Consider the following 15,600-nt stretch of genomic DNA (forward strand, 5'->3'; position numbering starts at 1 on the left):
AAGACAGTCTTACATTTTTACGAGGAACAAGCAGATTTATTTTCAAACAAGCAGCCTACAGAATATTGTTCCAAATAAATTAAGATATAGGGTGTCATTGCTGGTATTTTGGTCTGCTGTTTGCTGTTGGAGCCTGAGGACTTTGGTCTGTGCTGTCTGCATTGTACTAAAGAGTAGCTGAGTTTCCTTCTGCCTGCTATCCCCAGGGCCCTCATGAAGAAGAGATTCATATCTCATGAGATTACCCTACTGAGCAATGAAATTAAATAAATAATATTATCTTTGAGTTCTGTCAAGTATAGTAGCTCTCAGAGCCTTTCAAGGCAGTGTCAGCAGGGGCTGGAGCCTGCATCAGTGTGTGAAAAGGCATCCTTTACAAGAACAATGCTGCAGATTGAAGCCAATGGGAGCTTAAAGGGTGGTGGGAAAGAGTGAGCCTTCTTTTCCCCTCCCTAATTCAAGCCTGCAGGGGTTTGTTTTCCAGCAGGTGGGAGCCTTGGGGCAAATCAGCCTGCTGGAATTCTCCTACAACAGGAGCTCAGTGTACTTGTAGTAAGGATCTTATTTGGGAACCAATTAGGGCTTGTGTTGGTTGTTTCTCCTTGGCAGTTTTAATCAACTCATAACACAGAAGTACTGGAAATAAAAGATTTTGCAGTAGTTCCTGTTAGAAAACCATGGGCTGCCCAATTCCTTCCACAGTACAATACAATGCTTCAAAAGACAGCAAAGGTTGTTATCATAACTTAGTCATGTGTGAAGAGCCAGGAGAGCTAAAATCAGTTAAATAATTTTATTCTGCTGTAATGTTGGGAAGAAATATTCCCCAGAACAATTGTTCTTCCCTGTTCTGCAGAAAATTCTGCAAAAACCCACTTGAAATGTGTCTGTCAATGCAAACTAACTCAGGCAGCTACAGTAAATTTCAGATTCTTGCATTATCATTGCTGAGGAAAAACTCCCTTTTCTTTTTACTTGTCCACCAGTCCTTTCACCCAATGCCTTTAACATATTTCTATAATTAAAGTTCCCATCATATCTCCGAAATATGTTATCACATTTGATCATACTTCATCTAAAAAAATCACAGACACTCCTTGTCATACCATCCAATTTCCAGGCTTTGGCAGGGCTGTACAATAACCTCACCATTATCTGTTGTGCCCTATTCCCTGTCAGGTGCTAGGACTTGGTTTCTGTTTCAGTTAACCCTTTAGTGCACTCCAAACTGGCAGTATCCAAGAATAAAGCACAATACTGTCCTGAGAAATGGAAAAGGATTGGCCATAAGCTTAGAGAAGTCAATAAGAAGCTGAAGTTCTACTGACGAGGGGTTTCTTTTTAGGATTTTTTTATAGTGTCAGTGTAATAGGAATACAGCTTTTTTTGGCATGATATTGCAAGTCCTGTTTCCACCTTAAGATACTGAACTGTTGCATGCCAGTCCTTCAAAGCTGATAAGAAGAAATGAAGACTGTGGTTACAGCTACAATGCATTGTATGTACCTGGAACTGTTCTTAGCTCTGGATCAGGCAATTAAAGATATTTTTAACTTCCAGTCTTCAAAAGGTACTAGAGATTTTTTTACTTTCTATTAGAAAGTATACTGAAATATTAAGCATATCTAAAAGGCTATTATGAACAAACAAATAAGCAAACTAGATAGGAATAGGAATGGAGTTTCAGGATGTCATTATAGTGTGCTCATACAGGATTTTTATGACTCTTTCTACCAGAAGAAACTCACTAGACCACAGAAAAGAAAGAATCAGCACTATTCTATAGTAATGTTATTTACTCTTTCATGTTCTGTGGCACCCTGTTAGAAGGATGAGAGATGAGTTCCAGCAGTGCATGTGTGTTAATAATGGGCCATACAAATGAGATTATAATAAGAAAATCCAGGATGATACCTAAGGAATTAGAGCCAGGAGTCCCTATATAAAAGCAGGCATATGGCCAGTGAAACTTGAGGAGCTTGGTAAGTCTTTATAGGAGAGGATCCTACAAGTCAAACTCACCAAGCCTCCTAAAAATTTGTGGTAATCCAAAAAGAGAAGCAAAATCCAGAAGTCATGAATCTTATTCTCTGAACTATTGTAGGCTTATTTTCATTCTTTTAGAACTTTGTCCTTGAAATACCTTTTGGGAAAAACTTTTCATTGAAATGGTGTTAATTACCAAAAAAGTAAAAACCAGATTTACTGCTTTTGGGTTATGAGACATTAGAAAAATGCACTTTGTCTCCAAAGTAGGTTGTCCTGAATTCCCTGGCCATATGTGATGCTCAAAGTGTGAAAAGTACCTTTGGACTTTGGATGTCAGGACTGATGATTTTGCATTTAAAGCAGCTGTCTCCTTTAAGCTTTCCTGAAGAACCCAGGAATCCCAATAAATTTTTTGCCGTGGCACATGTAAACTTCCATTGTTATTTAAACAGGGACACTTTCCTTCGGGCTCAGTTTTCAGGGATACACTTTTTACAGGTGTAAATTAAAAACTATGAATCCTCCCCAGGAACCTGTGGAGCTTGAGAGTTGCTTAAAAGTAAACACTTGTGGAAGAGTTTTCTTTGAACAGTGGGGCCATAGTGTCTGATATATGTGAAGCATTTCAGAGAACTGCAAAAGGCAAAAGACACTATTAAAACACATGATAAAAGTGAGGGAAAGGCTGTGTCTACTACTACTGCTACTACACAACAACTTCTTATCTGTGTTTCCAGTGGGTGCCAATCTCTAAAGATAGGTGTGCTATACAGCTGCTAGTTCTGGCCAGTGTACTTTTGGTGTCTGTATTGACAGAGAATATAAATATTCCAAAGGATAGGAAGGTGTCCTGTGTGCTGGGCAACCCAGCATATCAAACAGCTCTGCAGTAAAATGGCTGCTGGTACTGTGCTGTGACTTCTGTGCCCTACAAATCCATGACATGGAAACCTTCAAAACAAATCCTAATAGAAAGCTATTTACACAGAGGCAAGATGATTGTAACTCATTTTGAGGGTTTTTAGGTGACTTGTACTTTCCTTAACAAGTGACAATGATTGCCACCCCTAGTAACTTCCCAGGAAAAAACAGCAAATGTGTATTTTTGTCTTTTATGTAGATGATTATTTAGGAATATGTTTAAATCTGCACAAAATGTACTGTTAATGCTAAGCTAAGGCTACAAATACTTTAATTCTGTCAAAATGCATTTTAAGAGGAAGATAGTTTTAAAGCTTGTGAGCATTTTGTACTGACACTTAACTTTAATTTCCAGGAGAAATTGTAAGTGCATAGCAGCCATAACCACAAACTGGGTGGCAGGCCTGCCAGGACTGGGGTGAGGATGAAGCAAAACACAGTCCAGTGTTTTTTAAGGATGGGATAGAAATTGGCTAGGAAAAGCTGTCCAGCCTGGGAGCTGCAGAAGGGAACACAGCAGGTATGGGACTGAGGCTGGCTGAAAAACTAGGGGAAGGTGGGAATTGTTTGGCATCAGAATCAAGAGGATGAAAGACAGAGAAAGAAAAAAAAACAAACAGAAAGAAGAGAAAAATGCAACTGTCTGAGCAAACACATTGCATCAAAGAGGTGTGTAAGGAATATGAAATAAGGAAATGGCCACCAGGCTGGGAGCTGGGGCAGGGAATAGGGGAGAACTTGTAGATCTGGAGTGCAAAGGTTGGATGGAGGTTCAATGAGTTAAAGAAGGTAAATTGAGAACAGGAAGGGAGAATTGGGTCTGGGAGGAGGTGAAAGAAAGTAGGAGTCAAGTGAAGGCTGTAGATAAATAAAGATTGTCTTTTATACTCCTTCCATCACCAAAATGTCTGAGTAGCTTTTAGATAAAACTAATAACAACCCCAGTTTTCCCTGGGTGATAGGAGAGGACCTTTATCTGTCGAGCTGGAACTAGACTAAGTCATTTGGATGTTTAGTTTGTGCTTTTGGGGGGATAGGAAAGAAATATTTCTTCTTTGATCAGAGACCCTTTGGAGTTTGGTGACAAACTGTGCATGTCTTTTGTAGTGGGAAGCCTTTCTCAAATGATTCTGAAAGATTACCTGCAGTGTTGCTTGAAAACAACCATACTCTGATCATACTCTGGACTCCCTTTTTTTTTCTTTTTTTATCCAGTTAACCTCAAAAAAGGCAAACTTCATCTGCTCTGCTATGTTTTGTTTAGCTTGTAATCTGTGCTGTTGCAAAGGGAAGCAGCTGCTGCAGTTTGTAGATGTTCCTGCAGTCTGTGATGTTACATGGGGTTGATCTGGTAGCTCTTCCTCCAACTGGGCCAGTGCATCACACTGGAAGCTGACCAGGAGCTATTTGGAAAGGTCCAAAGCAACAACGTGTTAGTTTTGCTTGTTTTGTGTTTCATTTTGTTTGGTTATTTTTTTTTTTCCTAGTAACATTTTGAAACAGTGTTTTTAGGTTGATATAATAGTTACAATTAATGCATCCTGATGGGAAAAGCGCCTGCCTTCCTCTGCTCAGCCTCCCAGGCAAGATGAGAGCTTCCCAACAAGAGAAAGGTGAAAGAGATTATTTTGAAATATGTCTTCTACTTGGACAGCCCAAAGGAGTACAAGCCGTGGAAATCCACCTCTTTTTTGCTGAATGAGGGCTGTCTACTTTCTGTGGAAGGTGCTGAAAACAACTTCTGATTTGAGTGTTCCTCTTTTCTGTTCATGATCATTTGAGTCTTCTTTGGCTCCAAGCTGCACCAGCTGTTTTCCACCCTAATCTTCTTTCCCGTAGCAATCTGGCCACGTTTGCAGCAGCAGTGGTTCCGCTGGGTGAGGATGAAGTACTGCAGTTGTCCTTGGCGTGTTCTTGCCGGCTAAACCAGTGGAATCTCATTAGGGTAGATTTCTTCATGGCCGCTTATGGATGCCTTAGGGTGGAAGATGCCTGTGGTCTGCAGAGATAAAAGGCCTTCGGAAAGGAGGAGCAAAGGCTTATCGGTGCTGCCAGTGAAAGATGAGCGTCTGGAGTCTTTTTAGAGTTGGGCCAGCTCTTTCTGTGCTGCTCTGTAGGCACTCGAATAGCATTTGTGGTAAAGCTCAAAGGGCCGTACCTGTTCCTACAGTGCTGGAAAAGCGCGGGTTTAATGGCATTAATCAGCGAAGGCGCAAAACCTGATAATACTGGAATCGTTTTTCCTTCTCTGGGCTTTCCCTGTGCTCCGCTGTGGGCAGACAATACCCTGTAGTCCTGCCTGCGGTGCTCCTCACGCCTTTGAAACCAGCCAGAGCTGCCAGCGGCAGGGCGGGAGCAGCGCTGCGGCCCTCCGGGAGACGCGAGAGCTCGCTCGGCCGCCGAGCTCCCGGAGGCAAACACGGGCTGGCCGCGGGAGGGGGCAGCGCCGGGGCCGGGACAGCCACGCGCCCCGCCCCGCCTGGCGTCATGGAATTCCAGGGCGCTCCCGCCAATGGCGGCGGGGGCACGTCCGGTGCCACCCGCGGCAGCCGCGGCGCGGGGGGGTCCGGGCCCGCCGCTGACCTCGGGGCTCGGTCACGCCCGGCCGCCAGGCAGGGCCGCAGCCGGGAGCGCGGCGGAGCAGCTCCTCCTGCGGGAGCAGGGAGCGGGAATAGCCGGACGGAGCGGCAGAGCTAAAGCTGACAGGGGCGACCTATGGATTGTTAACCTCCGGGCAGCTTCCTGCGGCTGGGAACTGGTGCTGCCCTCCTCTAACTTTTCCAGCTGCTCGTCATGGGATGTGTGTGTTGTGCGGGGAATTGATGCCACTTTCGGTGTCTGGCTTTTAGAGTTTACTGAGCGTTTGCAAATACTCTTATTGTTTAATACTGAACAGCTCAGAGTTCACTTCGGACTGTCCAGTAAGGGGCTGTTCTCTCATAAAATACTACCAATAGATAAATCAATCCACTGATACTTCTGTAAGTACAAATAAAATCCTCTGTGGTTTCTCTTTCCTGACAGCCACCTCTCATAAACTCACTGTAGGGTCAGAGGTGTGTGTGTGTGTGTGTGTGTGTGTGGCATATCTGGTCACGTCTGTGTAGTGCAGCCCGTTGTTTTTATCTGAGCACTAATGCAGACTATATCTATTTTAGCAGAGTGTTCTGCCCACGATAACACTCTCTTTCTTGTCAGGTTTGATTAGCCCCAAGTGAATGCTCACATGGCTAAACCACCTCTGCTGCTGGAGGTAGTTTGGATGTCTCCACGCAGAGCTGCATTACATCATCGACCGTAATAAAGATTTTGCAAATCAAATGTGGCTCCGTCTAATGCCTTAATGACAAACAAGATGGTGGCACCAGTAGTGGGAGCAGAGGCTCTGACTCTGTAGTTGAGATGCACTTACAGCAATTGCCAGTGGCTGTTCAGTTGTATTAGAGTGCAGGTTACTTTCCCCCAGGGCATTTTGATCCTGACATCAACAGAAAATAAAGAGCAAAGTTTCTCACTAAACATCATGGCAGCTGATGCAACCGGTTGGGGTCTGCTGGTGGTGACAGTGCTAAACTCACAGTTGCTTTTGCAATAGCTGCCTCTCAAACCCCAAACAGTGGCACAGCACTGATGCAGGAAATGAGGCTCCTCTTCCTTCCCCAACAGTAGGTTTTCCTTGTGAACCATCGTGCCTGCAGTGTGTTTCTGAGACAGAAGTATCCCCAGCAGTCCCCTCCTGACACTCAGCCCTCATTTTACAGACCAAGTACGGCCCTGCCACAGCAGATCCTTGCTGGGTGGGCTCTGATGGGCCAGCTTACAGGGAGAAATTTTGGTTTGCTTCTGTGTCAATAAAAAAGCCTTAGAATAACAGAATCAATTAAGTTGGAAAAGACCTCCGAGGTCATGGAGTCCAGCCTTTGCCGAACACCACTTGCCAATTAGACCATGGCACTAAGTTCCATGTCCAGTGTTTCCTTAAATACATCCAGGGAACAGTAACCCCACCACCTCCCATGGCATCCTGTTCCAATGTCCAGTCAGCCTTTCAGTGAAGAAATTCCTCCGAATGTCCAAGCTAAACCTCCCCTGGTGCAATTAGAGCCCATTTCCTCTTGTCCGGCCACTGGTTGCCTGGCAGAGGAGGCCAATCCCCACCTGGCTACAACTTCTTTTCAGGGACTTGTAGAGAGCAATAAGGTCACTCCTGAGCCTCCTTTTCTCCCGGACAAACACCCCAGCTCCCTCGACAGCTCGTCGGAAGATGAATGCTCCAGACCCTTCCCCAGCTCCGTTGCCTTTCTCTGGACACGCTCCAGCACCTCCACGTCCTTCCTGTAGTGAGGGGCCCAGAACTGGACGCAACACTCAATGTGTGGCCCGGGAGGAAAATGACTCTCCTAGTCCTGCCGGCCACGGGGTGACCCCCAAACCTTAGAGAACCCAGCCAGAAGGCAGCCGGACCTGCTGCGGCGGACGCGGTTGTGCCCGGCGGCCGGGCGGGGGTGGCGGCCGGGCCGTGAGGGGGGACGCGGGGACAGGGAATCCCCGGGCGCGCGCGGCGTGCCTTTTGTGTTTGTACACACGGCCCGGGGGCGGGGCCGGGGGCGGGGCCGCGCCTTCCCTCCATTGTGCGCCATTGGCGGCCGCGCGGGCCGGGGCGGGGCCGGCGCGCGGGGGGCGGGCCCGCCGCGCGGGGCCGGCCCTCGCCCGTCAGCCATCTTTCAATTGTGCTCCGAGCCGCCGCCAGCGCCAGCCGCAGCAGCTCCGGCTCCTCCTGCGCCCGCCCGCCTGCCCGCCCTCCATCCCTCCATCCCTCCCTCCCTCCCTCCCGCACGGCAGCCGCGCTCGCCCAGCGGACGGGGTAAGTCTGGCGCCGCGCCCGCCGCCCCCCGCGCCCCGACACCCACCGCCGCTGCCCCCCGAGCCTCCCCACAAACTTTTGGGGCGCTCGGGAGGCGGCGGCGGCTCGCGTTCCCCTCGGCCGCGCCGCCTTCCCGGCGCAGCCGGAGCGGCTCCCTCCGCCGGCGCCCCCGGCCCCGCTTCGCGCGGTCGTTGCCCCCCTCTGCTCCCCTCGCCCCCGCTCCAGACCCCCACCAGCGGCCTCCCCAGCCCCTCAGCTGCCTCCTCAGCCCGATATCCCCCGGATCGGGGCCGGGAAGCGGTCGCAAAGGGGAGCCGCTCGCCAGCCCAGGGTAACTCTCCTGCCTTCCTTCCCCTGCTCCCCACAGTTGTTGCTCAGCTTCACCATCTTGTCTCTTTTCTCTGGTCACCGACCATATTTTTTTTCCTATTGCATAAAAAACAATAAAAAGGGAAAGAAATTCGCCGAAGGAACGACCCAAACGCAACGCAATTTTTCGGTTTTCGAGTGCAAACTTTTCCGCTGCCTCCCCCTGCATCTGCACCCGCACGGTTTGGAGTTCCTGGCGATATTTTTGGCGTTATTTTTCGCAATTTATTTTTTCCTCCTTTGCAAAAGGACTAGGGCTGCGTTTCGTGATTGTTTCCATTTTGTTCTGGCTCTGGGAGCTGAGTTTGCCTGTGAGAGGCGCTTGGGAGCGAGGCAGCTCTTGGGGAAGCAGTTACACAGAAAGAGAAAGACGGCACCCAAAAAACAACCCCCCGAAAACAAAGTTTGTCGCTTTCTCGCACTTTATCCGGCCCCTTTCCTTTTCGCACGATAAACGCCGGGCTGCCTGCGGTTGCCGGCGGGTCGGGGAGCGCGGGCAGGCGGCGCCGGGCAGCCCGGGGAGGGCCGGCGGGGGCTGCCGCTCCTCCGGCCCCGGCTCCGCAGTTTCGGAGGAGGTTTTCCGGCGGGTGGGAGCGGCGGGTCGGTGCCAGCCCCCCGATGTTTGCCGGGCGGTATTTGCAAACACTTGGCAGGTGACGGGCGGCCGGCGGGGGGGAGGCGACAGCCGCCTCTCCTCGCCTGCTGCCGTGCGGCTCTCTCGGCTTCAGCCGCCGCCGCTTTGATATTGAATTCGTGGGCAAAAAAAGCTGTATTTTAATATTCCGCGATCGGCAGGCGTTTAATTTCTAATTTAATTTTTTCCTTTTTTGGTGTGGTTTTTTTTTTTTTTTTTTTTTAACTGGCCGTCGGAGGCGTTCGGCCGCCGCGGGCTCGGCGCTCGGGGCTGGCGGGGCAGGGACGCGGTGCGCGGGACGGGGGCCGCGCTGCCGCCCGCCCCGGGGGCAGGTGCCGCGGGGGGCGCGCACCGAGCGGGGCGACCACCTCCCCCCTGCCCCGCCTGCCCACGTTCCTCCTGGCAGGTGTAAGGCAGCGACGTCGGCAGGAGCATGGCCCGTACCAAGCAGACCGCCCGCAAGTCCACCGGTGGCAAGGCGCCCCGCAAGCAGCTCGCCACCAAAGCCGCCCGCAAGAGCGCGCCCTCCACTGGCGGGGTGAAGAAGCCGCACCGCTACAGGTAACGCAGCGCCGCGCAGAGGCGGCCGCGGGGCGCGACCGGGCAACCTCCCCCCCCCCCCCCCCCCCAAAAAATCCCTCCTTCTCCCCCCCACCCCGCGGGACCGATAGGGCGGGGGGCGCTTCACCCCGCCTCCTCCGCGCTCCGCTCCCCGAGGCTGCCCGCCTGCCGGCAGAATAACCAAAAAAAAAAACCCCAAAAAAACCCAACCCACCAAAAAGAAAACAAGCGCGGGTCCCCGCTAGCCGCAAAAATAACCAGAAATTCCCAGGGCGGCACCGACCCCCGGCATTTGTCATCAGCTCCTTTCCGGGCGTTCCGGTGCTGGTGACTACAAAATCGACACCCCTCCCCCCGCGGCGGACGCGGCTCGGCGGTTCTTTTAAATTTTTATAATTCTGTGCTCGCGGTTGTCTGGAGGCCGCAGCAGGGCTGCGCCGCCGCCAAGTTTATTGTTACCGGCGCGTTCCGCGCTCCGCTCGCGGGGCTGGACCCGGCGGCGGCGCTGGGCGGGCGCGGGGCCCTGCAGGGCGCGGAGCCGCCGCCAGAGGGAGCCGCGCACCCGCGGATGCGGCGGGGCTCCCGCAGCGCCCCGCGGCCGTTCCGAATCCCGGCCTTGGCACGGCCGGAGCGGAGCGGAGCCGGCGGCAGAGCTGTCACACAGGCCCCGGTCCTGAGCTTCTCCAGGCCTGGCTCCGTGCAGAGCGACGGCAGTCGTGCTTCAGCTTGCTGGGTGGTTTTGGGCTAGGTGTAGGTATCCCTTGGGGAAAATGTGGATGGGGAAAAAGTGGGTTTTGAATAGGGGACTTAATTTAAAAGTCCAAGAGGGGATTTATTAATGTATCGAGGAGTCTGAAGAGGATGGAGCCAGGCTCTTCTCAGTGGTGCCAAACAACAGGATAAGAGGCAATGGGCAGAAACCGATGCACAGGAAATTCCACCTGAACATGAGGAAGAACTTTACTGTGAAGGTGACTGAGCATTGCAACAGATTGCCCAGAGTGGTTGTGCAGTCTTCTTCCTTGGAGATATCCAAAAGCCATCTGGACACAATCCTGAGAAACAATATCTGGGATGACCCTGTTTGAGCAGGGAGGCTGGGCCAGGTGACCCACTGTGGTCCCATCTAACCCGACCCACTCTGTGATTCTTGGTCTAGGTGTGAGGCAGAATTCTTCAATTGGGAGAAAAGTAATAAATCTGGAGCAGGAAAAAACAAAGCTTCCACTGAAATAAATATGGTATTAGTTTCGCAGATGGACATCATGTTTGCAAACATATGTTGCTATTCTGAATTTGTCATTCTGACACCAAAACTGGCATGGGGAAATACACTGGATACTTTTGGCTGTCAATGTAACAGAGAATATACATTTTGTTGGTTCTGTGAATATTGACAGTAGAGAAGAAGAACCAATTTCCCTGAAAATCAGGGTTCCTGTCAGGCCCCTCTGGGGTACCTTTGGTACAGCTGAACTCAGGGCAGCTCTGTGGTTTGCCACATCTGCACTGAGCTGTGTTGCTGTCACTTGGACAGCACGTGTTGGCCAACTGTTCCCTTGGTGAGGTCAGGCCTTGGGAGTGTGCCTGGCCTGAGGGATCCCTGCTGAAGCCAGTGGAAGTTGGCAGAGATTGGTGGTGAGGAGACACTGACCCTTTGCCAGCAGAACTGATTTTGTATTGTGAATGCTGGGACTCTCCTAGGGAAAACAGAAGTGTGTGGTGCTTGGTTTAGTTTGGAGGATGGCCCCCTCTTTTTAAGGCAATGTAGAATATGTTTTCAACACTAATTATCTTTATTTTCATTGTATTTAATTTTAACAGGCCGGGTACCGTGGCTCTGCGTGAAATCAGGCGCTATCAAAAGTCCACCGAACTTTTGATCCGCAAACTCCCCTTCCAGCGTCTGGTGCGTGAAATTGCTCAGGACTTCAAGACAGATCTGCGCTTCCAGAGCGCTGCCATCGGTGCTTTGCAGGTGAGCCTTGCCCGGCTCCTGTGTCCCGGCTCCGGCCGGGGGCAGCGCTGGAAGAGCCCGGCCGGGATCCCCCGAGCCCCGCCCCGCTCCCCCATTGGCCAGGCTGTTTCCAGGCTTCCTCTGGGCTCACTCTGATTGGTGGGACTGCCGCGGTGGGCGTGGCCCGCACCGCTGGGAGGGATGCTGGCCTCACCTCTGCCTTGCCCTGCCTTGCCCTACCCTGGGAGTGCCTGTGGGTACCATAGAATAAAACAGCGCAGGGGCAGCTCAGCAGCTCCTTACAGAGCCTAAAAGTCTGGTTTTGTGGGTGGTGCTGTGGTTTTGGGGTTTTTTTTAAATAGCCCCTGGATTTGTTAGAGTAGTGCTTAAGATGCTCAAGGAAAACACATTTCCTCCACCTTTGAGCTCTGAAGTTGGAGAGGGAGCATTGTGTAGAGCAGATTCAAGGGTTTCCTAATGGGGAGGTCTTGGTGTCCTCAAATGCCCTCTTAAGAACAACAGCCCAATAAGCCACATCTAAACACAGGAAAATAGCTGCTTTCCTAGGATGTATTTGGTATTAAGCACATTTTTAAAATATATTAGTTATGTAACTTATTTAGATTATACAGAGAGAAAGATATTCATTGCTCTTTCTGGCCCAAATTCCTGAATCTAAGTTAGGACCCCCCACAAGACTTGGGTTCTTATCATGGGGACATCTCCCTCTTGTGATAAAAGACACTCCTGAGTAAAGATAGCTGTTGAAAGATTGTTCCAGAACGTATCTGTAGTTGTAGTCTGTCTGACATGCAAACTGGTCTCTTTCTAGTTAATGACTTCCACTTGATAAGGGGCCAAGACATTTGCCATGAGAGCCCATAAACTTGGCATGTGCTTAGCTTCAAAAGGTGCCTCTGTGTGTTTACAGAGTTGCTGCTTTTGCCTTTAGTTATTCTCCATGGTAGTTCTGAAATCCTGAGATTTATCTGTGTGTCTCTTTATCTCAATCTGCCTATTAAAATGTAGTAGCTGATACACTTTCAGAAAGCTCCTGCTTTGAGTGTTCCTGGTTTTGCATTAAGGAATTGTTGGTATAGGGCCTGGTCACATACAGTTCCTAGTGGGTTCTGCTTGCATATTTGAAAAAACAAACAAACTCAAAAAAGTAAATTTTTAAAAACAAATTAAACCCTTGGCTACCATGTTGTTTGTGCCAGCAGGGATGTTTGGTGAAGTGTCTTAACTTTTCACAGAGTGATTTGACAAAATTGCATTAGGGATTCTCATATCCTCCTGCAAATTAAATGACTTAGTGATACCACAGTCCTTATCTGTTATAGTAAATATTGGATTTATTTCATATTGGATAATCTTATGTCTTTAAACAGGATCTTTGAACCTAATTAGTTGATTCCTGGAGTTCCTGGCAATCAAGTGGTTCACACAAGTTGTTCTCTTGTGTGTATTGTAGAAAGGGTGACCTCACCCTCCTTTCTATAATTGAGCCCCATCATTCCCACCTTCTCAGCCCTGGTGTGGCTGTGTCCAACACTGGCACACTGAGATGCTTCCTAGGAGATTGATGAGTGTTGGAATTCCATGTGTTCCAAAAGTGTTTGAGCAATTACCTTTGCTGTGCTGGGCTTAGCAGCAGCTAACTTCATCTGAGTCGGGGAAATATTTGGGTCCAGCTGAGCATCTGTCTAGCTGATAGTCCTGTCTGCAGCTGTCCAGTGACAGGCAGAACCACTGTGCTCAGCTTTGTTCTTGTGCTGACCCTGGTTCTCTCAGGTGTGAACTGAGAGCTGTCTGTGATGGTGGGGCCAGTGCTGCGTCCCCAGATGGGCAGGAAGAAAGTACAGGAACAGGACAAGTGTCTGATGGTAATTCCCTGACTGATGTCCTGGTTTTGGTGGTTCAAGGAGTTCTCTTATTTCTCATAGTTCTCAGTACATCTTTTTTCTGCTGATTTTTGACTTGCCACCTCTTCAGTGTCTATGGAAGGAGCTGTATGCCTGAACTGTGTGTTGGGAAGGAATACATGTTGTTCTTTTCCCTGGCACCTGCCAGTTTCACCTGATGCTCAGTGGCTCCTACTCTGGAAGACGCAGCAAACAAGTCCCTCAAACAGTGTAACCCAGCCTTTGAGAAGAGAATTTCCTAAACAAACTGACCTGCTAATAATGTAACCCCTTCCTGTCTTGTGAGAGTCCCATGGGAGTATTAGTTCTGCTGTGCTCTGGAGGATGTCCTTGCCAAATAGCAGCAGTACACTACTTTGGACAGAGAATATTATAAGTAGAGGGCTTTCATTTCTGAAAATCTAAAACTTTTGATATTTGTGAGTAATAAAGATCAAAATCTCAACTTAATGCCACGTTACACTGTACTTTTAATTCCAAACTGCTGATCTTTCTTTTTCCCTGGTGCTAAGAGATTGAAAATGTCCTTACCTCTTTTCTTCCACACTAGGAGGCAAGTGAAGCCTACTTGGTTGGGCTGTTTGAAGACACCAACCTGTGTGCTATCCATGCCAAACGTGTCACAATCATGCCAAAAGATATCCAGCTAGCACGCCGCATACGTGGGGAGCGTGCCTAAAGCCTCGCCACGATGGGTCTGTCATTCTCCAAGCAAAATCTTCTTCCTGTTATTGGTAGTAATGAACGTTAGATATTTTTTCCATGGGGTTAAAAGGTACCTTAAGTATATGGTTGCAAGTGGAAAAATAGGGGACAGAATTGGGTATTGGCAAGTTTTCTTTTCATTTTCATTTGTGTGTGGATTTTTAATATAAACAAGGGGGACATAAAAACAAACAATGCGGTCAAAAAAAAATAAAAATGTGAATCGTTGAAACTTGTTCACCAAAACAACTTTATAAAAAAAAAATTATAAATAAACCTGTCAAATTTTTCTGGACAATGCCAGCATTTGGATTTTTTTAAACAAGTAAATTTCTTATCAATGGCAACTAAATGGTGTTTGTAGCATTTTTATCATACAGTAGATTCCATCCATTCACTATACTTTTCTAACTGAGTTGTCCTACATGCAAGTACATGTTTTTAATGTTGTCTGTCTTCTGTGCTGTTCCTGTAAGTTTGCTATTAAAATACATTAAATGATGCCTGGTTTTAGTCTTGATTTTTAAATTTTACACATGGGTTATATTGAGTCAAAAGTGATCAGCCTTTCCTCCCCTTTTGCTCTTCAATGCATGACCCAATTCCTTGGGGTGGATCTAGGAAATACTGGGGATACTGCCTTGGCTGAAGTAGTGTATATGTGAGGTTTTTTAAAGAGTGTAAAATTGGTCTGCTCCACATAAAAACAAGTTTAGTGAGTGTAGTACCAGGTAGAGTCTGGAACTGAGAGGAGATCTAAGCTACAGTGCTGAGAAGCAGCAATTTGTTATTTAGATTCCTTTCTTACTTGATTTTGTGCTGAATTTGGAAGCATTTCTCATGGTTTTTTTAGTATGGTGTAAGTGGTGGAATGTAGAGGTTTGGGTTTTTCTGTTTGGGGGTTTTATTTTTCTTGGGTGGTTTTTTTTTGGTTTTTTTTTTTTTTTACCTTTTTTCACTCCGTTAGTTTCTTGGTTTGTAGGTGTTCCCTTTTTGGTTGACTACCTTCCTGTTTCCATCACACCCTCTACTGTTTTTGAGAGCTTAGTCCACATGTGATTAGTTTCAGCTTGTACACTCCAATCTAAAAGACACTTTTGTACCATTTTTGTTACAATTCTTCACAGAAGCAGTGCTAGGACAGGATCACACATTTCAAGCCGACTGTGTTTTTATATTCTCCTACAATTGCTGATGGAAGTTCACATGTAGAAATTTACTGCTGAAATCCTGTCCTGTGAAAACCTGGTTTTAATTTTTCCCCTTGAAATTTGTTTAAGGGTTCTGGCAGACCAGTCTGGAAACGAGTTATGTGCTGTAGTTCTTGATAGCTCTTGCAGATAATGAAATGAGCTCCACAGAAAAAAAGCCGTGGGCGGTGAACAGATTTCACCTCCATGCTAAGGCTCCTGCAGAGCTTATTTGCTGCTAACTTCTTTTTGAGAGGTTTTGAGTGAGCTCTAAACACAAGTGAATTTGTCTGAAGTTTTCCAAAGAGGATTGATAGAGATATATTATCTGCTTTGGTATCTTGAACAGAGAGCCAAAAATTACAGAATAAATCACATTATTCATAACTTGCTCGGCTTTGGTAATGAATGCTGTCTGCCAGGGTTGTGCAAAGTAAAGCCTATTTAAATGGAGTAGCTTGTCACAGGCAAGACTAATGCTAGAC

General features: G+C 48.2%; 1 protein-coding gene across 1 annotated transcript; it reads left to right on the forward strand.

The window, feature by feature from the left end:
* The first annotated feature begins 7,682 nt into the window (after nucleotides 1-7,682).
* LOC132324520 (histone H3.3A) lies at nucleotides 7,683-14,427 on the forward strand. The gene is made up of 4 exons (XM_059840698.1): nucleotides 7,683-7,774; nucleotides 9,184-9,338; nucleotides 11,163-11,316; nucleotides 13,771-14,427. Exons 2-4 carry the CDS (start codon nucleotides 9,211-9,213, stop codon nucleotides 13,897-13,899), a joined length of 411 nt encoding a protein of 136 aa, XP_059696681.1. The 5' UTR covers nucleotides 7,683-7,774; nucleotides 9,184-9,210; the 3' UTR covers nucleotides 13,900-14,427.
* The last annotated feature ends 1,173 nt before the right edge of the window (nucleotides 14,428-15,600 follow it).

This window comes from Haemorhous mexicanus, chromosome 3 (genome assembly GCF_027477595.1).
Source record: "Haemorhous mexicanus isolate bHaeMex1 chromosome 3, bHaeMex1.pri, whole genome shotgun sequence".
NCBI lineage: Eukaryota > Metazoa > Chordata > Aves > Passeriformes > Fringillidae > Haemorhous > Haemorhous mexicanus.

Coding starts and splice junctions, on each gene's coding strand:
- LOC132324520 (XM_059840698.1), top strand. CDS start 9,211: ATGGCCCGTACCAAGCAGACCGCCCGCAAGTCCACCGGTGGCAAGGCG. Junction 9,339..11,162: donor AAGAAGCCGCACCGCTACAG/GTAACGCAGCGC, acceptor TAATTTTAACAG/GCCGGGTACCGTGGCTCTGC. Junction 11,317..13,770: donor CTGCCATCGGTGCTTTGCAG/GTGAGCCTTGCC, acceptor CTTCCACACTAG/GAGGCAAGTGAAGCCTACTT.